Source organism: Cololabis saira, chromosome 8, assembly GCF_033807715.1.
Source record: "Cololabis saira isolate AMF1-May2022 chromosome 8, fColSai1.1, whole genome shotgun sequence".
In the NCBI taxonomy this organism is placed as follows: Eukaryota; Metazoa; Chordata; class Actinopteri; order Beloniformes; family Belonidae; genus Cololabis; species Cololabis saira.
In genome coordinates, this window is record NC_084594.1 from 13,381,269 (window position 1) to 13,404,844 (window position 23,576).

At 38.5% G+C, this 23,576-nt stretch overlaps 1 protein-coding gene across 1 annotated transcript; it reads right to left on the reverse strand.

The window, feature by feature from the left end:
• Positions 1-1,887: 1,887 nt before the first annotated feature.
• On the reverse strand, positions 1,888-22,943 carry ppp4r1l (protein phosphatase 4, regulatory subunit 1-like). Its single transcript, XM_061726801.1, has 20 exons — positions 22,897-22,943; positions 19,603-19,647; positions 19,109-19,238; positions 17,645-17,751; positions 17,378-17,520; positions 17,097-17,243; positions 15,855-15,962; positions 15,176-15,241; positions 14,817-14,975; positions 13,143-13,267; positions 11,780-12,291; positions 11,390-11,688; positions 10,429-10,515; positions 9,464-9,649; positions 7,125-7,286; positions 6,863-6,963; positions 5,973-6,093; positions 3,611-3,745; positions 3,011-3,152; positions 1,888-2,209 (listed from the first exon to the last, which is right to left on the reverse strand). Exons 1-20 carry the CDS (start codon positions 22,901-22,903, stop codon positions 2,064-2,066), a joined length of 2,928 nt encoding a protein of 975 aa, XP_061582785.1. The 5' UTR covers positions 22,904-22,943; the 3' UTR covers positions 1,888-2,063.
• Between the last annotated feature and the right edge of the window lie 633 nt (positions 22,944-23,576).

Consider the following 23,576-nt stretch of genomic DNA (forward strand, 5'->3'; position numbering starts at 1 on the left):
ATCAATCCAACCAAATGTAAAACAGGAAGTTAACAGGAAGTTATTCAATATATTTACATTGCATCAGTGTTGAAAAGTAAAATACAAAAAATGCCTCACCAAGTCTTAAAGAAAAAAAGTAATTGCCAAAAGAACCACAAAACCTCAGCGCAATGCTGTCATTTTCATCATTTTAATTACAGAATACTAAAAATAACATTACATAAAATGTCTTTTTAAAAGAAACCATTGAATATTACAAAGGTTGTAAATTTTGTAAAGTTAGGATATAAAATCTTTGAGCTGTGGTGCATAATTGAAAAAGAAAAATAATTTTCATAAAATGTATATATTAACTGTTCTACTACATAAAAAATGAGATGGACACAAATTGCAGACAGACGAGATGAGTCGACGCTGCCATTACTGCAGCGAGCTCTCCTTTCGAAGGAAGAAAAGACTTGAGATGCACAGCACACACCACAATCAGCTTAACTTCTCAAATTATGCTCATCAAAGGAAAAAAAAAAAATGGGAGGGGAGGAGAGTTTATCATTTACAATGGAGGAAAATAAATGAGCTCAAGACACCGCAATAAAAGTGACTTGGTGATTGCTCCCAATATTCACACACACATCCGCTAAACTGGCCTTGGTTCCATCAACACGCACCTTTTTCCACAGGTTCAATCTGTACAAAAAAAAACAAAAAAACTTGAGAAACCTCATAGTTTAAGCCATTAAAAAAAAAAGGGAAATAGGTATCTTTCAGTCTCCTAACGTAGCCATTACTATATTCTACTGTACAACTGGTCAGTCAGATCCACTGAGAGCAATTCGATATCAGGAAATGATTTCACACTTTAGAGAAAAAGGAAGATGAAGAAAAAGGAAACATACATTATCCAACAGTGTGCTTGCTTTTTTTTTTACTCTTCTCTCTGAGTTTTACACCACTCTGTGTCACGTCATCTTGAGCCCTTGTTGCTGATGCATTGTCAACACCACAGAATTGCTCAAAAAGAAAAAGGAAAAAAAAAAAGTCACCATCTGAGAACATTTAGAGCCTGTTTGCACCGCAAATGTCCCTCTACATGTGCGACACACTGGCCTGCTATGTCCAAGCAGAGGTATTTCATTAGTCTCCTGCCAGGTGGGAGATGTGTCACATTTTTGGTTAAAAAGACACACAAAGTGGCAAGCGACAGTTCCTTGGGCCGCTTTCTTGGAAAGAAGAAAAAAAAAAAAGATATGGTTTCAATCACGCTAAGTGGCTAGATCACCGTTTCTTCTTCTGTACAGTAGTAGTGGTTTCTGTGGTCCATGAAGACCAGGTGAGAGAAAAGGTGATACGAGAGGGTTGAAGGAAGAGAATCACCCGGAGGACGTCTCAGAAGACGAAGGGCGTCCGAGACAACAGGCTTTGAAGAAGTGAGGCAAGAGACCAGCGGGGCTACATGGTTTGGCTGATCTGTTGGAGGCTTTTCACCAGAGATCCACGAGCCGCTGCTTTCAACAGAAGCTAATAATGCTGTTTAGGTTCAGATGAGTCCCCCTGAGTTAGTGCACACATCAGAGTCGGGCAGGACTCGCCTGCTTGTTCGTCAAGAAAATCCACAAAAAAAAAGAACAGAGAAAATGTTTTTCAATTTTTTTTTTTTATAATCAAGCTTAGAATTAGCTTTGGAAAGCGCGAGCCTGTCGTAGTTTCACTAGTCTGTGCTGGGAACGACGTTAGTGTGGAGGAGGGCGGGGACAAGTTCAAGCATAGATACAGCAGCCACCGCAACAGCCACCTGAGTCCTGCTCATCATCTGAAATCTCTGAGAAGTTTGCATTTGCTGTTGTAATGTGCGCTTTTGTAGTGTCCAACCAAAAGAAAGGGGTCGTGTTTTTATGAGCGTGCTCATACTTTCGCAGTCTGGACAGCTGACGTGGTTCTCCAAGTGGGTCCTATCTGTCCAGCGAGCGAGTGGTTGGAAAACTGGTGCTGGTGTTGGAGGTTGTGCTGACTGTGCATCAGTCAGGCAGACAGGTAGGCAAGACAGGCAGGCGGGTGGTAACGGGGGCGGCGGGGAGCGGAGGCTAGATCAGAGGAGCCGTGTCCATCAAGCCTTTGTTTGGGTCCAGGCTTGCAAAGAACCGGACGTCCCTGTCCTTGTCCGACTGCAGAGCCATCACAGTCTCCTCCAGCTCATCAGAGTAGGCGCAGCCTGGCTCCTTGAAGTAAGCTGCACACAAAGATGAAAGCTTCAATTTTAGTATGAACACAAGAAGCTCAGCTTCTCCAAAAACGCGAGTAAAATCCTTCTCTCAATGGCTAAAATTCAACACAAACGTCAGATTTACAGGAAACTACAGGACTGTCTCAGAAAATTTGAATATTGTGATTTTCTGTAATGCAATTACAAAAACAAAAATGTCATACATTCTGGATTAATTACAAATCAACTGAAATATTGCAAGCCTTTCATTATTTTAATATTGCTGATCATGGCTTACAGCTTAAGTAAACTCAAATATCCTATCTCAAAAAATTAAAATATTCTGGGAATCTTAATCTTAAGCTGTAAGCCATGATCAGCAATATTAAAATAATAAAAGGCTTGCAATATTTCAGTTGATTTGTAATGCAATATGTGCAATATGCAAATACCCATCTGTAAATATCCGTCTGTTATTTTTTATATACCAGTATTTCTATTATTTATTTTTCTTCTTATTATAATTATTGTATATACCAGTTTACTGTTTATAGTGTGTAATACTGATATTATTACTGTGTTATTACTATTTCTATTGATGCCTCTTGTTTTTGCACTATCCCCTTTGCTGCTGTAAACTACAAATTTCCCCTCTGTGGGACTATTAAAGGATTATCTTATCTTAATGAATCCAGAATGTATGACATTATTATTATTTTTTATTATTTTCTTTTTTTAAATTGCATTAAAGAAAATAAAGAACTTTATCACAATATTCTAATTTTCTGAGACAGTCCTGTATATCTATTTCCAGTACTTGTAATTTACCTTTTTCCATCACACTCTGACGTAGAGCCTTGGCCACCAGAACACGGACGTTGGCCACCGGGTCTGAAGAGAGGCTGAGCAGGCTGGGCAGAAGATGCTGGCTGAACTGCTCCATGGGCATGCAGTCCTCCTCCACAACCGCCTTCAGGAAATACAGTCACACACAGCAGGAAGTCAGCGAAAAGGCATTCGGGGTGACAAAGACGCTGCACATCAAAACTATCTAATCAGGTAGAAAAAGTCGACCAACAGGTTGAGAACAAAGAGCTCTTTATTCATTCAAGTACCACACACACACACACACACGCACGCACGGAAAACTGTTGTCTATTTATTTAGCTAAATTGTGCAACAACAAAACGTTTTGATGATTTACCAACCACCTTTTTCAACCCAAAACAAACAGATAAAAGGAGTTTTAAATGGGTAAAGTATTGGAAATGATGGCTTTAAAGGCTCCAAATTACAATTTGGCATCAGTAGCTCAGACAGTCAAGAAGACAAACGGGTATCTAAGGAGTTAAAAAATAAAATAATAAAATAAGACAGGATGTTGCTGTTCCACCTTTTCATGTGATGCCACTTCTCAGCGTTACATACCTGGCAGATGAAAGCAAAGGCCTGCCTCCCCACCCACTTGGGACAGTGGCAGAACCTGACAGTGAGCTCATTGATGAAGTTCAGGCCCAGGTCATCGGCCCCGCAGGCGTACAGCTTCTGGAGAATCTCCACCACCTGAGAGCACACGAGGAAATGACACCCTCAAAATCAGTACTGATATGTGGCAAAGGGGGGAAACATGCGCAAGTGTAGTAGTGCTGGGCGGTATACCGGTTCATACCAAATACCGGTGTTTATTTTTCTTATGATATGAATTTTTCATATACCGTAATACCGGTGAGTATGTACAGTAGCGCACACAACGTTGGGAACGCTGCGCGGCGCTACGTTCCGCCGCGTAGCGCCGCTGGACACTGTTTAGCAGTAGTGATGCACCGATTGTTCGGTAACCGAAATTGTTCGGTAACCGAAATTGTTCGGCCGAAAATGGCAAAAAAGGAAATATATAAGGAAATAGACTGGCCGCTCCCGTACCGGTTGCGCACCACAAACATAAATCGTTGGCCAACCAAAAAATAACCACATAAGAATTTTACCTAACATTCACCAGGAGGTGGAACCAAAACAACATAATGCTGGGGAATTAAAAAATGTTCAGTTTTTTATGTTCAATAAATATTTTCTACCTTGTAATTGTGTAAAAGATTTTTTTCTTTTAAAAGCATGCCTAAATCAAATTTATTTGATTTATGCAATGGTGAAAAAATTGGCAAAATAAATGAAAAACTGCGAAGAAACATGTTCGGTATTCGGCCAAGTGTTTATTATTATTTTCGGTTTCGGTCACAAATTTTCATTTTGGTGCATCACTATTTAGCAGTTGCATTGTTTACAGCGGACATATGTGGGTGAAGATGGCTGAAAACGAAAGTCCCACAACTGTTCCAGAACATGACACAGGGGAACTTGTTCCGAAAAGAGGAGCCGTGTCGGCTGTGTGGAAATTCTTTGGCTTTAAAAAAGACGACGTCCAACAAACAACAATCATCTGCAAGTGTTGTAAAGCTAAAGTTGTAGCCGCGGGAGGCAACACTAGCAACTTGCTCCACCACCTCAGCCGCAAATATGTGATAGAATATCAAGAATGCATGAAGCTGAGATCTGCGTCCACCACGTCTACAGGTAACACTAGAAGTGCGGGAGAAAAGTCAAGTCAGACAACACTTAAAGGGATTGTGACATGAAAAACAAATTTTTCTTGATTTTTTTTATTTTGTTGGGTGTCTTGACATCAATTACACCCAAAAAACAACGAACTTTCAACATTCAGTGTATTGTGTGCTTTCTGGGATTTTCTGCATAACTATGCAAAAACGGCGCATGTGGTTTGCTGGCGGGCCGTTACGTAACGGCCCGCTAAATCACCGCCCCCTCCACCCAGCTCCCTGCCTCCTCTCCTCTCCAGCGCACCATAAAGGCTGATTTATGGTTCCGCGTTACACCGACGCAGTACCTACGGCGTAGGGTTACGCGGCGACGCGCCCGTACGCTGAACCCTACGGCGTAGGCTCTGCGTCGATTTAACGCGGAACCATAAATGAGGCTTAACAAGGAGCTGTTTAGAGCCTCTTTTGTTCAAATCACCGGAGGAGAACTGTTAAGAAGACCCGCGGCCACTGACTGGACTTAAGATAAGGTGACACTGCTGCTTGCATGCCTTTATTTTTATGATTGTTTGCTGTGGTTCGCCCTCCTGCTTTTCCGTGCATGCTTCGCCTGTCGCTCCCGGCTCCGACGCCGCTGTGAGCGTATGGCTGGAGGAGGAGGAGGTTTGGAGGAGGAGCGGAGCAATGATTGACAGGAAAGGGGGGAAAGGAAGCGTTTTTCACGGCGCAAAAAAACACTGTAATAAAAAGCCAGGAATAGAGTACTAGAGTGAAGTTTTTCTTGTTACACTCTTTTAGACACATTTGAGGGATGTTGGCCAAGACTTTTAATAGTGTTAAAAGCATGTTAAAAATGATGTCACAATACCTTTAAAGTCTTTAAGTGTTGTCTGACTGATTCTCTCACTTCATTAGAATCATAAGTGCCGCCACCTCATTGTAAACGGCATCATTTTGTGAGGCCATGCAAACCTGTATTTATACTAGTGTGGACATTAATGTTTTTCTACAATATTTCCTCCTCATGGCAGTAAAATAGGCCATTCCAAGCCAATTTACTGCAGCAATTCCTTTCCAAATCATTAGAAAATGTGGTTAACACCCAGTTGTGCATGAAAAAAAAAAGCAGTGATATACCGTGAAACCGATATAATTTTGAAAAATACCGTGATATAAATTTTTGGTCATACCGCCCAGCACTAAGTGTAGCTAATGTGAAGAGAGAACTTGCTCACCAGCTTGTAAGAGATCCACCTGACCTCGGAGACTTTGTCAGAGCAGAGGGTGAGTGCTATCTGTCTGAGGTAGTCATACACGTCGTAGTGGCTGTAGAGCTCGATGATCAATATCAGCTGCCTGGTGGGGAACAGAGGGGAGTCTACTCAGATGCATGAACGCATGAACAGATAATACAGATGCCAAAACAAGAGAAATTAATACTGATTGCTACAATGAACCAAGTGAGGAAAACAAAGTGTTATGAGAGTAGAATTAAACCCTGCAACCCCGACATTGATGTTAACCAATCACTTCAGATGCAACATGCTGCCCCTTGGGGACGTCATCAGGAGACACGGCATCAGCTTCCATAGTTACGCTGACGATACGCAACTGTACATCGCTGTGTCTCCTGATGACACTGGGCCAATTGATGCCCTTTTTAACTGTATTTTAGTCATCAAGTCATGGATGGCAGCAAACTTCCTACAGCTCAACCAGGGCAAAACAGAGGTTTTACTCATCGGTCCTGAAGGCCAGAGAGAGAAACCTTTACCAAAGTTACAGGATTTTAAACCCTCAAAATCAGTTAAAAATCTGGGTGTGATTTTTGACTCTGAGCTCACTTTTATTCCACATATCAAAAACATAACAGAGATAGGTTTTTACCATCTTAAGAACATAGCCAGAGTCCGCCCGTTTCTCTCTCAGGCTAGTACGGAGGTGCTAATGCTTTTATCTCCTGTCTTTTAGATTATTGTAATGCCCTGCTCTCTGGTCTTCCCAAAAAGAACATGTACAAGGCAGGGCATTAATAAGTTTTATGTTTGTGTATTGTTTTTATGTAAAAGCACTTTGTGCTGCATTTCTTATGCATTAAAGGTGCTATATAAAGAAATCGACGTACTCTGCCAGCTCGTATCTGAATCTCCAGTTGCGACTGTTGTCTGTCACCATGAACTCCTGCAGTTGGTACAGATACTCTCTCCTCTTCTCTGCATGCAGCAGCTGCAACGATAACACGACACACAAATGAACTTAATGAACACGCTTCTTCTTCCATCTGAAATAACAGATTCAAGCTTTCAAAAACAGTTGTGATTTCATGTGAAGCTTCTCTGGAACATCAGAATGGTGGAGCTTCATAACAGTTCACGCTGTACTCTTACCTTCAGGAAGTCGTACAGGTGTTTGAGCACGCCGATGCGAACCTCGTCCAGGTCTTTGAGGAATCCGTTGAAGATGGGCACCAGATCAGCAGCTGTGAGCTGGTCCCCCAGAATGACCGCCAGCTCATGAATGGAAAACGCCAATGTGCGCCGCACCTTCCACTGAGAGAGAGAATGTGGATTAACAAAAAAAAGTATAACAGTAGGATTAAAAATCATTTGACCGCATTTCAAGTATGGAACCAATGACCTGTATTTACCAACAACACAAGGATTTATTCATTTGTCATCACAAATAGAGAGCTGAACCTTTACTGGGAAGCCAATCTCATGCATTGTATGCATGTTTAACATTTATTAAACTTGCAACAACCTCAGTGTAAAGGCTCTGCTCACAAATGTTTCCTTTGTAGCATTTTTATAAATTTTTTAGGGGAAAAAAAGCACTTTATCAGTACTTATCTTTAAATAATAAACCCACTGCAAGCTTGCTGAAACGTATTAAACAAATGTCAAATGCCATCTTATCTTTACTGTATAAATGTTATTACATAAAATGAACCTCAGGAAATCCAGCAAAGAAAAAGCTCCCCTTAATTCTTTAAATATGAATTGGCATCTATCATTAAGAAGTTCATCCAGCATTAGTTATCTTCGCTTTTTTCCTTCAAACTAAAAAGTTTCATACTATCAGGGCTCATACACACACTGAAAACAAATGCAATTACAAACATTAGTCCAATATGAAAGTACATATTGGATCGTAGTGGGGTCCACACAACTCTCACATAAACAGGTGGAAATAGTGACAAAAACAATACTCTTGAGATCACTGGATGTTTTTGGTATTTACATTCCTTCTATTAATAGCAGCTTAAAGCTAAATCACATGCTTCATTCATTTCATGTTCACCATTTCTGACAAACGGCTTATGTGAGTTAAGAGATCAACAGCAGGAAACATTTTTCCTTGAATTCACTTGGCAACAGGGTACCATTTATTAAAACACGGAATCAAGATGATACATAACTGGAAATAACTTAATAAATTATTAATAATTTTAAAAAAAAGACAGTACAGATGGTAATAAGTGCTGATGGGTTCTCTGAAATGTGTTCATAATTTATCTTTGACAAATACCAAACCGATGCTGACTCAAAAGCTTGAATAAAACATGTCATCAAAAGAAGAGAGCCATCATACCAGAGCGATAGATTTAACCTCCTTTTGTCTAAACGTATTTTGGGGCCTGTGTACATGTGCAGCATGTACTTGTAGTTAGGGCTAGGGATCGATTCAAATGTCAAGAATCGATTCGATTCCGATTCTTAAGATTCACAATCGATTATCAAGATTTGATTTGATCCGATTCGATTCAGATATTGATTTGGGTTAGTGTTATTAAAACTGTTTTTTGAGCTGTTGCATGAATTATATGACTGTAGTTATGCAAAATATGACTACTAGTATTATATTGAGATTAAACAGCAAGTATTGGCAGCTAATGATGCTGTAAGGACCAATCACCTCCCAGAATGGGACCAAACAGATACCAAACAGATCCAGGGCAGCAAACAGAGACGGATGAAATCGGTTTTATTTTTTCCCACATTCCGTTCCATTTTCGGTCTATTTTGTTTTTAATTTTTGGGCATTTGGTTTTTAGCATTTTTTGCAAATGTAACCCCAAGAAGACAGTATATAAAGTAATGAAATATAGACAATTTATGCAATTATAACCTAACACTTTAATGTTTTCATACCTTTAAACATATTTAAAAGGCAAAAACATGGCACTAGTTATTCTCGTGTCCAACAAAACATTCCTTTTTTGGGGATAAACAAAAAAATAACCAAAAGTTGTAATGTAATGATGAAAAAAAAAAAAAAAAAAAACATAAATAAATAAAAGAAGAAAAAAAAAAGAAAAAAAAATAATAATCGATCTTTAGACATATGAATCGATTTTTAGGAATTAATATGAGAATCGATTTAGAATTGGGAAATCGATTTTTTCAACACAGGCCTACTTGTAGTTACTGCTCAGCAGTGTGGATGCCATATCCATATTGTTTTGGTTATTATTCCTGGTAAGGACAGCCCTTTAAGACGTAACTGGCCATTCAAACAGCACACTAGCTCAGCTTGAAGCAAGAATCTTCAACTGGCAAAAATCCCAGTGCTACAAACCGCTTATCCCTGAACAGTAAGAATGTAACACATTTGAAAGGCAAGCTGCATGCTAACATTGCTCACCTTTCTAACAAAAAAGGAGCAATTTTAGAGTTACACCTCAAATCCCCATAATCCCCATTTGATACCAGTTTTTCCCCCTTACCTGCACATCACTAGCGAGGGTTTCATACGTATCCTTGAGACAATGCCAGTTCTGTCGTCCAAGAGTAAGCGCCACCCCCGGCAGGCTGAAGGCACAGTGTTTGGCTATCTCTGTATCCACTGACTGGGCCCGGGATGGGTCCGTCATAGAGAGGTACTGATCCAAGAGCTGTTGGGGGATGACATTCTGCAGGGAAAGGCAAGAATTTGATGATTAAAGAGTAATAGGCATGAAAAGTGAGAACGTTTCTAATAACCCATATTGGTTAGGGCTGGACGATATATCGAGATTTTAATATATATCGATATATTTTCAAACGCGATATGGTACGAGACAATATCGTTTATATCGATTAAAAAAATATATATATATATATTTTTTTTTTATGATTTTGATATAGCTTATTTTGTGACAAATTGACTTGAATGTTTTATTTGAGATTTGCACAAATGTTTTGTTATTTGCACAACTGTCAACCTCAGTGGAAAAGTCTGCCTGTTACTGTCTACATTGTATTAATTGCACAGTGTATTTTAATTTAATTGTTATGCAGGAAAGGGATATTTCTTTTATTTTATTCAAGAAGAATTTTTATTCTATATATGCAGGCAGTTTATTTTTATTTCATTTGTTTTATACATTTTGATATTGTGCAGACCTCTGTTAATAAAGGTAACTGTGTGACATTTGGCACGAGGCTTTGTATTAAAACTGACTGTTTTATTAAGGGTTTGCCTCAGAAAAAAATGAAGCTAACAGAGATGCTATGCTATAATGCTTTGGGGGAAACCCCAGTTATGGCACAGAAAAAATATCGATATATATAGAGTATCGCCATTTAGCTAGAAAATAATGAGATATGACTTTTGGTCCATATCGCCCAGCCCTAATATTGGTGCTAATAAACACAGACTCTAAGGAGCTGATAAGTCTTGGCAGGACGAACGATATCAGCTCTGACTCACCTGGATCTTAGGCTTCTCCTCATACATTGGGCTGTGAGGAGAGTCTTCCTTTCCCTCTTCCTCTACACTCTCAATTAGATCAGACTCCTGACAGAAAAGAAAAAACAAAAACAAAAAAGAAAAACACAATGACCACAATATTAAGAATATTTACTGTAAAGCATACTACACACTGAAACCATACCAACCAAGCCAGTACCATACCATACTGAAAAGCTAAAATCATCATACTTAATTCTCCATATATGCACATGGTCTAAACAGAATTAATTACTCTTCATGATGGTGTAGCTGCAGAATAGTTGAAAACAACAAACTGCAGAACACCATGTTGAGATAGCAAGGCACTAGATGTGACCTCTTAAAAAAAAGTGAGATCCGTAGGGAACATTAAGACTTTAAAAGAGTTCATGACTCAGCATCCACATCTAAACATTCACCTTTGCCCTCTCCTTTTAATCACTGCTTCTCAGTAAATTAAAGAATTCAGATCATTTCCTGGAGTCGAAGCATATTCAGTAATAAATGCACAAACAAAAGCAGCTGTGATATAAATGGACAGAGCTACGCTACAATAAACTCAAAGTAATGGTATACTGTATCACTCCAATCAAGGTTTAAAGACACATGAGTCATAACATGTCATGCCAGCAGGCAGCGAGACAAATATGATCTTGATAAGTCTTGATGAAAATAAAAAACATAGCTGGATATTTATTATTAAACAGTTTGAAGGAACAACAATTTAAAGCTTATATTTAGGGCCTCAAAACCTGATCCTGTAACATAAATAATTCTTGTACCACAGCGGTGTTAAGCATAAGCAATGTGATGCTGGGCTGTAAACCGAAACCAAAGAGCTCTTGCAGAACACCTACAACGCATGGATCAAGTCTTAATCTGACTGTATTATTAATATTGTACGTTTAAATAGACACCAGTGACTTCAAGTGTCTCATACCACAACAAGAGAGCTGATGGGAGACTCTTCCTGGTCCTCCAGGGGATCCGTTTGTGTTTCCTCATCTCCTTGCTCCTGGAAAGGACTCGTCTCTGAGACTGGAGGAGTTTCCACTGTTTCTTCCTCTTCTGTGAAAGTCTCCTCGCTTTGTGACTGAACTTCCACCGAGTTACACACTTCCGAAGGGCCGTCAGTGTCATTGTCAGGCTCCAGTTCTGGCGGTGGTTCAGTTGGGCTGTCGTCTGATGGGCTGTCGAGTTGTGCTGCCTTCAGAGCTGCTGACAGCACTTGGACTTGAGCTGGAGTTAAATTATATACACAGCTCTTACTACATACCAGTAAAGTGAAAAAAAAAGTCTCATCATACATACTTTGGTTTTGTAAACTCACCTTGTACATCTGGATCTGCTATGTGAGGTTGCAAACAATCTAAAACCTTCTGGATCTGATCACTGGTAGCTTTGCCGTGGCTAGATCTGGAATCGGGACGATGCTCTTCTTGTTCCTCTTCTTCTGCCTCTTTTTGATCCGTCTCTGTCACTTCCGCCGAGGTTTGAGAGTTCAGCATGTCCAGTTCCCCGCTGATGTCTGGTAAGGGAGATCTCCAATAGTGGAAAGAATTAAAGTTCTCGTCTGTCTGCTCTGTTTCTTTAGTGATCTTGCGGTTGCCTGTACTTATAGGACGGCCACTGCTAGTTGTTAGGATGACACCGTCATGTGTCTGTTCGAGAACAGAAGTGTGGTTGTCATCATAGTTGTGCAAATCGTCGCAGTCGGCTGTTGACACATGCTCTGGTGATGGTGTGGCACGGCCATCCTGGTTAGGAGGCGTGTGGGTGATGGTTCTGTCTGTGTGGCTGCTGCTAATGTCGGTGCAGTTCAGAGAGTTAAGGGAGCAGTTGCTAAAAAAAAAAGATGAGATGAAAAAAAGAAGAAAAGATTTGAGAAAATCCCTTGGTTAGCCTATCTGAAAATGATAAGCACTAATTTAACGTTTCCATGACATTTATGCATATTGGGTTAAAAAGTTAGTCAGGACTCTTCAAAGTTGACCTCTTAGATGTAGACAAGACTTTTGGGTAAAAAGAGAAGACATATTTTTCTCTCCTCATTTTTCAGATCAACATTAGGACAGACAGGAAAAAAAAAGAAGGAAACTAGTCCATCCTGATCATGTCCGGTGAATTACCACTTTGATTTATTTAACCAATGATGCAACCCTCTAAGCTGCCAGAGCCAAGGAAGAAGAGAGGGAAAATAAAAAACAATATTCCTGCATTTTGATAAAAATATTTGCATGGACCAAAAAAAAAAAAATAGACTTCAATGTATAGCATAACCAATTTGACCTAAGATAAATAAAAAAATAAAATAACGTAATTAAATATATCCAATCAATTTTACTTACTGAAGTCAAGTGCTATATTTACCCTTTATTAATCCCTTCATAACTTTTGGTTTCCTTTAAATTTAGCTTTCAAAAACCTAAGGTTTTCTTAAAAAACAAACAAACATACAAAATGAAAACAGAATTGTCCATTAAAACCTCAGCCGAACTTAATGTGAACCATGCAAAAGCTTCTGTTTTGAAAAAAGTGGCTTCATCCTCATCAATATTTATTTTTTAAAGTGTCTATTTAGATTTGATGACATCAAGTGACATATGGAGGTGGACATATTTTCTCCAGATATGGCGAGCAAACTGCTAGTTGAGAGATTTGCCACAAAGGTCAGTGTTGACCGGTGGTCTTACCTGTCTGACGTACACCGGGCAACCTCTGGAAGGGCACCGTCATCTCTAAAATGAAGGCCTGTGCTGGAGGGGTTTGCAAAAGTGGAGATGAATCTCCCCAGAGACTGAAAGGCAGCCTGTCGCACCTAAAAATGGAAAAGATGTTATTTTGTTTCTTCTATAGTCTTACTCAATAAACAAATTGGAATACTTGTAGTGGTGATCTCCATTTCAAAGAAAATTTTAAACCAAAAATACTCCATGCTGCTGTGATACAACACTTGGGGTTTGTATACTGACAAAAACTATTACATTCATTAATGCAAACTGAGCATGCTACCCATTAAACCTTTGAGATAAGAATAATAAAATTATACTGTCATGTAGATCGTTAGCCCCCAGAGTAAGACATTTTTTTTATTATTTTTCCTATTCAGACTGATATTTTGTTAGTTTCTTCCCTCCATTTAGTGATATAGTCCAATTCAGCAGCTAGTCTCATCTGATGTAAAGTTATTAGAGACTTTAAGGAAAAAAATTCACAGATTTGAAACCACAAGTCTCAATTTATTTATGTATTCATCTACTTATTTAGGGCTTAGTTCATGATTGCATAGTTTGAAACACACAGCACAGAATTAGAATTGATAAAATAAAGATAGGTGAAAAAAACGTATACCTTACTTTTCGCACTATAAGGCGGACATGCACATATTTTTCTTCTTTTTCTTTTTTTTTTTAATAATTCTATTATCTTTTATATGTGTGTTGGTTTTTTGGGGTGTTTTATTTCTCCTTTCTTGTATATGACAGTGCTGAGTGAGTGAGATGGAGATGTCAATTTCCCGGAGGGAAACTCCCAAAGGGATTAATAAAGTCGTCTGAATCTGAATGTCGGCCCATTTCCAGCTGACACAGGGATGTTGTATTAAAGTCGGTCCTTGGTTGGATACGGGTTGCAATGTCAGACAATGTTAGATGACTAATTATGTAGTGCTGGCAAGCAACCATCATCCAACATCTAGTCAATGTTACCTTACTATAATTAGATGTCAAGCCAACGTTAGGTTTTTAGAGTAAACCCAATTTTCTAATCTGTATCTTAATCCAATTATAATCAAATATTGGAATATAACGTTGTTTCAACCTAACACTAACTTCAGGTGTCCGCTATCGCTGGCAACGATAAACCAATCAGAGAACAGGATGTAGTACTACACTTACTTTTTATTTGTGGAAGATGAATGATTTAAAATGTGAGTGTATTTTTCTGTATTTGTTACAACTGAATGATATTCTGAGTTATTGTGAATGAGTTGAATAAAATTTGACTGTTTTGTTTTGTTTTATTTTATATGCGTTTTATCATGCGCCTTATAACCTGGTGCACTTTTTGTATGAAAATAAACCCGTTCATTAATATTGCGACTTATAATGCCACAGTGCACCTAATGGTCCGCAAAATACGGTTAGTTAAAAGCAACAGCTGCCAGTATTCAATTACAGATTTAAAAAAAAGGAAAACTTGAATAAAGTTATAATGTTACACAATAAAATTCCCGTTTATTATAATAATAATAATAATACATTTTATTTGTTAGGCGCCTTTCATGCACCTCAAGGTCGCTGTACAACAATCAAAATATAAAAACACAATTTAAACAGAAAACAGCACAGTTTGTATGTGCGTCTTACCCAGCGGGACTGGTCACTAATGAGGTGGATAAAAAGGGGGGACAATTCTGAGCGTCGCACTTCTGGAGAGGTGGAATTGGACACCATCATGAAGCACTCGGCACAAGCTTTCCTGATGCCCCAAAGACTGTCTGAGCACAGATCAAAGAACTTGGGCATCTATGTTAAAAACAAGACCACAACACTGGTAAAAACTACTGCACCTACCATTGTTCAACAGCACAGAAACAAGGAAACTACTCAGATGTTAATGATTCTACTTCAATGCACTCAATATGATGCAACGATGACGCATGTGTCACGCCTCATCAGTCTGGAGGACTCCATGTTCAAAATTTGAAATCCATCTCAAGACTCACCAGTAGTTTTTCTGTGGCCTCCTGACCAACAATAGAGCAATATTCTCCAAAATTAGCTGCACACACCTGTAGTACATAACCAATACAAAGACAATGAGGACATAGATGGAGAGAGAGAGAAGTGACCGTGAAGAAAATCAAGGATCAGTTACAATATACACATTTTGCACTAATACTTACATACATTATAATGCATTAACAAGAGTGTAATCTTGGATACAAGTTTAAGCAACAAAGTCAATGCAGTTTAGCAAAATAACAAACTGCTCTACGACACAAAAACATTTTAATTGCGATTAAGCACTTTGTGTGTTATGAATGTTCCCTTTTTATCTCTAGTCTCTGCTACTGAAGAAATATACCTATATTTATTAATATCGCTTATGGAAACTAAAAATGTTGCAACTCAAACATATTTCCTCATGTGGCAGCAGTTATACCGGAGAATTAACATTCCTCAGAGAAAACAAAAGTGTAGTGTAAGCTGATGCACAAAACGGAACTGAGTCTGACTCAGAATTGAATTTACACTGGTGGAATGGCAGAAACAAATTTAAACTTAGACTCAAATAACCGCTGCTTAGGCTGTGTCTCCTGACTAAAACAAAAATATCCAAACTAAAAGTTATCTTATATTTTTAACAACAAGCTGAGGTGAAAGTTGTGTGGGAATAGATACCTTGCGCACTTGAAAGAGTCTGGCATCGCTGCACAAGTCACAGAAACGTGGCAACAATAAATGCTCCACTGTGTCTTTGCTTAACATGGTCACAACTTTACACATGATCTATGAGAGAAAACATGCAGATAGTTTAGCGGCATCAAAACCCCAGACACACAAATATACAGATACATAGAATTTCTCTTGGGGTACTAATAAGATACTGTACTACTGAACTGAATAAATGTGCTGCACTTGTACATTAAAATTAGATCTTGAATTGAGTTGTGAGCTTTACACACAATAAAATAAAAAGAAAAAACTGAGATAATGTTTAACAAGGAGGTATTTCTTTACTTTTTGCAGTTGGCTGGACAGAGTCTGAACATTTATCAGTAACATATTTAAGGGTGCTTTCACACCTGTACTGTTTCAAGCAGTTGTACCGGAACAGGGAACGTTTCCCCCTAAAGATCGGAACGTTTTGGTATACGTGAACACAGCAATCGCGCTCTGAAACGGTACAAAACAAGCGATCCGAGATCGCCTAGGAGAGGTGGTTTCGGCCCGATTCCATTTGAGACCTGAAACGGTTCATTTTTTTATTTGTAGTGAGAACATAATCCACACAGCAACCGATACAACGCCATTCATTGTGTATGTGCGACCGCGGCGCAAGGAGAGGAGTCGGTGCAGCCTCCACCACCTTCTCTCCGAGATGTCGTCCCAGCGCGGCACGGTGAAATTTAAAAAATTTCAATTCGGTCAGGGTTTGCGCAGCGCAAACCCGGCTACAGCAGGCGCCCTCTCGCCCGCCGCTGAGCTCCGCTCTGCGCCGGTAGCACATAAATGAATGGGTAAAGGCTGATTTATGGTTCCGCGTTAAATCGACGCAGAGCCTACGGCGTACCCTACGCCGTAGGCTCTGCGTTGGTGTAACGCAGAACCATAAATCAGCCTAAAGCCACGGCTGCGGTCTGTGCTGCGCTGAAAGGGGCGTGTCGTTTATCCTGGGGTGCGGAAGAGGAAACTCCTTCCGCGTTCATTTGACCAATCAGAGAGCAGCTGGTTCGCGCATGGCATTTGTTAACAGCTTTGAACTGCTACAGACGTTTGCCTTGTGAACACAAACGCCACAGACGAGAAACGGAACAACTGTATCGATTCAGCCCCTGAATCGGAACAAAACAAACGGGCCACAGGTGTGAAAGCACCCTAAGAAAAGCAACCTGAGCGTATAGGTAAATAGGGGTTTCTTACAGCAACTGCTTCAATTTTGTAGTCATCGTCACTACTGGGCTCCGTCAGGTCGATCAGAACTGGACAAACTTTGGTCTCCATGTCGGCTTTAGAAATTACGCCTTGCTCTAACAGAACAAGCAGCGCTGCCTGACTTGTCTTCCGCACCTGGAAAGAAATGAGAAAGTTTAAAGAAAAATAAGGAAATGAAAATAAACAAATAAAATGCTCTTAGTGTAAATAACACCAATTAACGTTTACCAGCCAATTATCAAGACATACAGATTTAGCTTGAAACCTACCTGATTATTTGGATCAGTGAGATATCGGACCACAATTGGAACCAAGTATCTTGAAAAAGCAGCTGGGAAGTTAGGCCGACTCTCGTGCAAAAACATTGCAATATTAGGAACCTGCTCCATCAGTTCAGCTCGCACTGTGGGCTCTGAGTAGACACATCACCATATACTCTTAAACCAAAATACAAAACAAGGAAACTGCTACAAAAAACAAATACAACATAAGCAAATAAAGAAAGAAAAAAGAACATAAAAAGAAAATGCATCTACCTCCATCTTCCGACATTCTGGCAACAGTCTCCATGACACTGATAAAGTCATTTTCATTGTCACTGAATTCTCGAAGCACGTCAAGCAGGCCGCGAGCCACGATCTGCCTAGAAAGCAGCAGCTTTAAGTTAGTGGAATGCCTGGCAATACCTGCAAGTGCACACGGTGTGATGCACAGCACTGACAGAGCTGTCAGGTTCATTAGACAAGTCTTCTGGAAAATGCCAGGGGGGCTCGAACACTGCAAAGCTGAGCATGAAAAGCATCCAGACAGAAACTAAACCTGTTCATGTCATAGTAAAGGCAGTGTTAACGCAGGGGCACTAAACGAATTAAACTAAACGAAAAAAAAAAATTACTAGAATTCGAAATGCACTGGGATTATTGGTAAAACAATACCGGTTGAGCAGACATAAAACACCACGTTAGAAATTGTGAATTAACACACACCAAACTGACTAAATATTCCCAAAATCCATGATAAAAGACAATTATGTTATTACAATGACATCCATGCGGTCATTGTGAAATCCTTCACTGCAGTGTTGGTACAGATATTGGATATCAAAAAGAAACTAAACTGTTTTTTAAAATGACAAAGGGAAAGCAAAACAAAATAAATTGCTTAAGACTATGTTCATCTTAAATTTCAGTTTTAAAATGCTATCATTATGATTTCATGATACATTTCAGCTACAACTAAATACAATTTTTGCCATGAATACAAAACAATCAAGACATTATAACAGCATATTACTATACAACATATTGTAATTGAGTATTTGAGTCATAAAGGGTATTGGTAATGGTTTTTACTGCAGAACAGTTTCCTTGTAGAGTTTAAATGCTTAGTTAGGTGACATTTTCATCTAAATATCTGTCTACATTTCCTCATAATGAGGGTAAACAGGTTTTTTGCAAACAAAGTCATTTTTCTCATCAATAAAAGCTACAAGGCAGTTTATATTTCTTTAAACACACGTCGTCAATCCAATGCCAAATCTACAGCACAGCAGACAAAAATTGAACATTGCCTTTCAAAATAAGGATTTGTTGGCATTAACAGTTAAAATGTAAAAATACACAAGTTAATAACCACTGAAACATATTATTGCATGAGAACATCTAAATATTAAAGGAAAACAAAGAGAAAATATGTAATATTGGGCGGTGAAAAAATAAAAGCTAGGTTAACAAGCATGATTGAATTGATTTGACATCATGTGCATTTGTTAGTGAACATAAGGTTTGTCAAGAGTCACTTTTACTTTCAACAGTCTCCAGCAGTCACACGTTTTGAATCTATTCATCTTTAAAAACAAATTAACTGCCAACAGCTGTAGCAGCGACAGAGAAAAAATGTGTATGAACAGCCTTCTGGACAAGCAGTCTTTTTTTTTTGGCATTTAGGTTGTTTTTCTGGAGTCTTGGTTAAAGAAACCCCCACCTCAAAGCCCCCCTTACCTGTTGAAGACATTTTCACTGAAGGCATACTTCTCTAGCCTCCCAAGAGGCGTTAGGTTGTCTTGTCCCGCATCGAGAAAGGCTGTGATGCGAATGCCATCACACTCCGAACCGTAGTCATCAAATCCAACTGTGGAAGGGACAGAGGGATGCTTTAGTAGCACCAAATTAGATAAGTGTCTGAAGCACTTTGTGCTAATACTGAAGATTTTGGGACGTTGCAAAGCATGACTTAATCAGGAAAGTGCAAGCCAAATTCCTTTAATCTTTCGGGTATAAACACTTCACATACTTGCTTATGGATGTCATCACTATTCAAGACAAATAACAAGCACTGTTAAGCTGTTTAAAAATGGCAAAGCATGACACCTGAAACATTACTTATATCGGTGATATTTCAAAATAAACTCCTAAACAATGTTCCTCATATGTGGAAGGAATATAAATACTAATATTTTGCTTTATTTTTAATGGAGTTTTACTGGAGTACTTACAATCATCCAAATCATCATGGCTATCTTCAAAGTATAAAGATAGACCTGCAAGAAAAAGGCAGTTAGTGAGGGCCAGCCCTGATAACAAACATGTCTGCAACATACATACAGTACATGCACAAAACAGCATCTTCAACAAAATGAAATGAGCTGTTGAATGAAAGTACAAAGCCTCCTTCCAGTAAGAATGACAATAAATCACTGTGGTCTTATTTATTACTCTGCAAAAGTAAATCACAGAAACAGTGTAGTTACTTGTAAGAGAAGCAAATCAAGGCAAGTTAGTAAATATAGTGATGAAGGAAGAAGTTAAAATGTCTGTTGTGTTTGTGAGTCCTGTTAAACTTTACACATTTATTTTCAATTTTGCTTAATGATCTGCTGACATTAAAGTCTTGGGCAAAAATGTGTCCGCATGATGCAATAAACTACACTCACTACAATCAAAAGCTCCAACATGCACCCTCCAAAGAGGACATAAATGTTAAATCAACGCTTAAGCATTTTTCAAGAAAGGTGAACTTGCAGCACAAAGAACAATATTGATCATTATAGTTGTACCAGGACTCATTTGCTTGTGCTAGGTGAACCTTACCCTGTTGGGAAGTGAGGATGTATCTCTCATCTTCCTTTGCTACACATCACAGCACCTTACAGGTTTCCAGTGACAAAACCCAACTTACTTGCCTCCTCCCTTAATTTGAATATATTTTTGTCTTAATGCAGTTTGTTGGGATTTTTTTCACATTGTATATATTTCATCTGTAATTTTTGGTATATTCAGGCGTAAATAAGACACGCAGTCAAAATCGTTACAGACCTGTGGTAAGTGACTGTTGGATACATTTTGTGCATATCATCATCATCATCATCAAGGACATTATATCTTTTCATGTTTTATAACATACATTGAAGGACATAAATATTGAATGGTAAGTGAACCTTTAACCCTATAATACCCTGATTGCAGTTACGTAAAGCTGTGAGCATTTTGAACAATTATTAAGAGTGTCCATTTAGTGGTACAAAAACCGATGGATGAAACTAACAGGAACGGCCTTTTTCCATGTTTTAATTGCTTATATCCACTTTTTCGGGTAAGCTATTTTACACATGCTTAACATGTTTAGTATGATCTCCTGGAGTAATTGCAACGCCATGGCATGATTATATTTCTTCATAACATGACTTGAGAATGATACTTTGCCCAGCTAAATAATTATTTCATTTCTGTCCGTAAAGCCTGTTCTTAAAAAAGAAAAAAAGTGCTCAACTATACTTCACTGTGTGCTTCAAACAGCCACAAAACCATACTCTTTTCAGTCAGTCTCATCACCTGAATTCAAGAACATACAACAAATGTTATTGGCAATTACTGTCCTTGTAGAGTGGCTATGATGATTATTTATTCTAAAGTTCTACATTTATTTAGCTCTTAAGTTCAAAATAAATAAAACGTTTCTGCAGTTTCCTCTAATATGCAAACGTACATCACGATTGTACCATTTGTTTATTTAAAAAGGATCCCCATTATTCTTTACCATGGGAAGACTATTCTTCCTGGGGTCCACACATAGACATACAACTCAAAAAGGGTGAAAAACCTTCACTAGAATTCCAGAAATAATAAATTGAAACAAAACAAAAATAAAAGATTAAGTAACCAACCATCCACATCTTAAGTAACAATATTTGCTACTATGAATGAATGAATGAATGAAAATATATTTATTTCGGTCAGGTCATTCATAATGTAGACACCAACTGAAAGCATTAGTTCACATAAAAAAAAAAAAAAGAGACCTAACCGAAAAGGAATAGGCTGAAGCTATTGCTTATTTACGCCTACCCTTCTCACATGATCAACTTATTCAGATCAAACATACAAAACATAATAAAAATAAATAAATAAAAAAAATCATATTGTTTACACAATCCCAAACATAATTCCGTAATAGTATCATCTACTGGATCCCTCATATTTTTCAAACACATTAAACTTAAACAAACGTTTGAATGCATGAATCGACTGGCACATCTTCAATTTTTCATCAAGTGCATTCCATATATTTACACCCCTTACAGTAATACATTGATCTTTAATTTTAGTCCTAGACTTTGGTTTTTCAATCATGTTTCCCTCGAAGCTCATATCTACTTACTCTTATTTTAAACATGCTTACAATTTTACTAGGTAACAATCTGTTGAACACTTTGTACATTATCAATGCTATTTTGTATTCCACTAAATCCATGAATTTAAATGCCCTTAATTTAATAAATAATTCAACTATCGCCAGATCTGTATCCACTTTTGAGCAAAATAGTTTGCAACGATAAATATAGTATAAATATACTACATATCATAATATACTCATACATTATAATATACTCATACTTCTATACTATATATACACTCATAGCCTACAGTGATTTAGAATATATTTACTCTTTACTTTACAATTTGCACAATAATCACAATATATTTGTGATTGTCCGTCTATTTCTCAATGAGCAATGTTAGCCAAGAGACACGAAAGAGATTTTCAAAATAAAAAAATCCCAAACTAAGTAAAAGGTTAAATGAATGCACATAAATAAACTCGATTGTTTCCAACCTCCACTCCACTACATGACTGCAGCAGCAGCAGCAGCAGCTCAGGGAGAGGAAACGGTCCCAGGATGAGCAGCATGTGTTTACAGATGAACACACGGAGGAATGTGCTTCAAATATTTAAAAAACATTCCCTACATCGTAATTATACATTCAATCTGACGTGTTATGAGTAAAGTAAATGCAATTGCGAAATATTTTTGAAACACATTTAACAGCACGATGGCAAAGAGCAACAAATCCGCTTTGTTGTGGTATAAAGGAGGACTGGGTCTGTAGCTTCCCGGCTAACGTTAGCTCTGTCAACTCGCTAGATTTTGCAATGCAAGCAGAACTAAAAGCTCCTGGATGTGTTCAATAATACCCAACTATAATTTCCAGTGGTTATTCCCGCCTTAGTATCTATATTCACTGAGAAAAACACTAGTCTGGATGGGGTTTTTGGAGCAGCCGTTTCGACAGCCTGAGTAGCATCGGTTAGCCGGCGGCTAGGCTGCTAACAGATGCTAACGGTGCTAAAGCGGCTCGTCCGCCAACACTCCGCCGGAATAGAGCACTGCAAGTAACACAAACAGTCGCCGTTCAAACGTCGTGACTCTTAACGCGCCAATTGCCCTTTGTTAGTAGCGAGAAAGTGTTTGATTGTGTGGTAAAAACGGGGTTTAAAAAGTGCCGTTTACCTGCCATCTTGAGTGTCGGCTCGGCTCTGCTGTCAGCGCCGCACAGCTGTCACTCAAACTGCTTCCTCAAACCACTTCCGGTGTTCTGACAATTTCTGCTACCTGCCGAGAAGTGCTACTTTGTGGTTCTGCGCATGCGCACAGACGATTTTCAAAGTTTGATTGCCACGCTAAATTGATAATATATGGGATGTTGAGTATTTGATCCTTCAAAATACAATACCCATGACATGAATCGCATTGCACTTTGTGAACATTATACGATAAAGAGAGAGAAAAAATAATTCTATTGCTTTATTTGATATTCATTCAGTCATTGGCATTTATTTAGCCAGGCAGGTCATTAATAACACATTCTTATTTACAATGACGGCCTGGCAAGAGACAAGGTCCCCTTGTGGCTAGGGAGTAAAACACAGTAAAATTGTAGCTCTACAAAAGGTAGAAAACCATTAGGTAGCATGTTTTGGCAAAGCAGCAAAAAATGGCAGAACACCGGCTGTTCACCGGTTGGTCATCTTTTTACAAAAAAAAAAAAAAAAAAAAAAAAAAACTCTTTCCAGAATCGTTGACACAAAGTTTGACACAATTGAGTGTAAACAAAACCATCGAATTTCTTTTGTGTTTCACAAAAAAAAAAAAAAAAAAAAAAAAAAAAAAACCCGATCCCGTAAGATCAC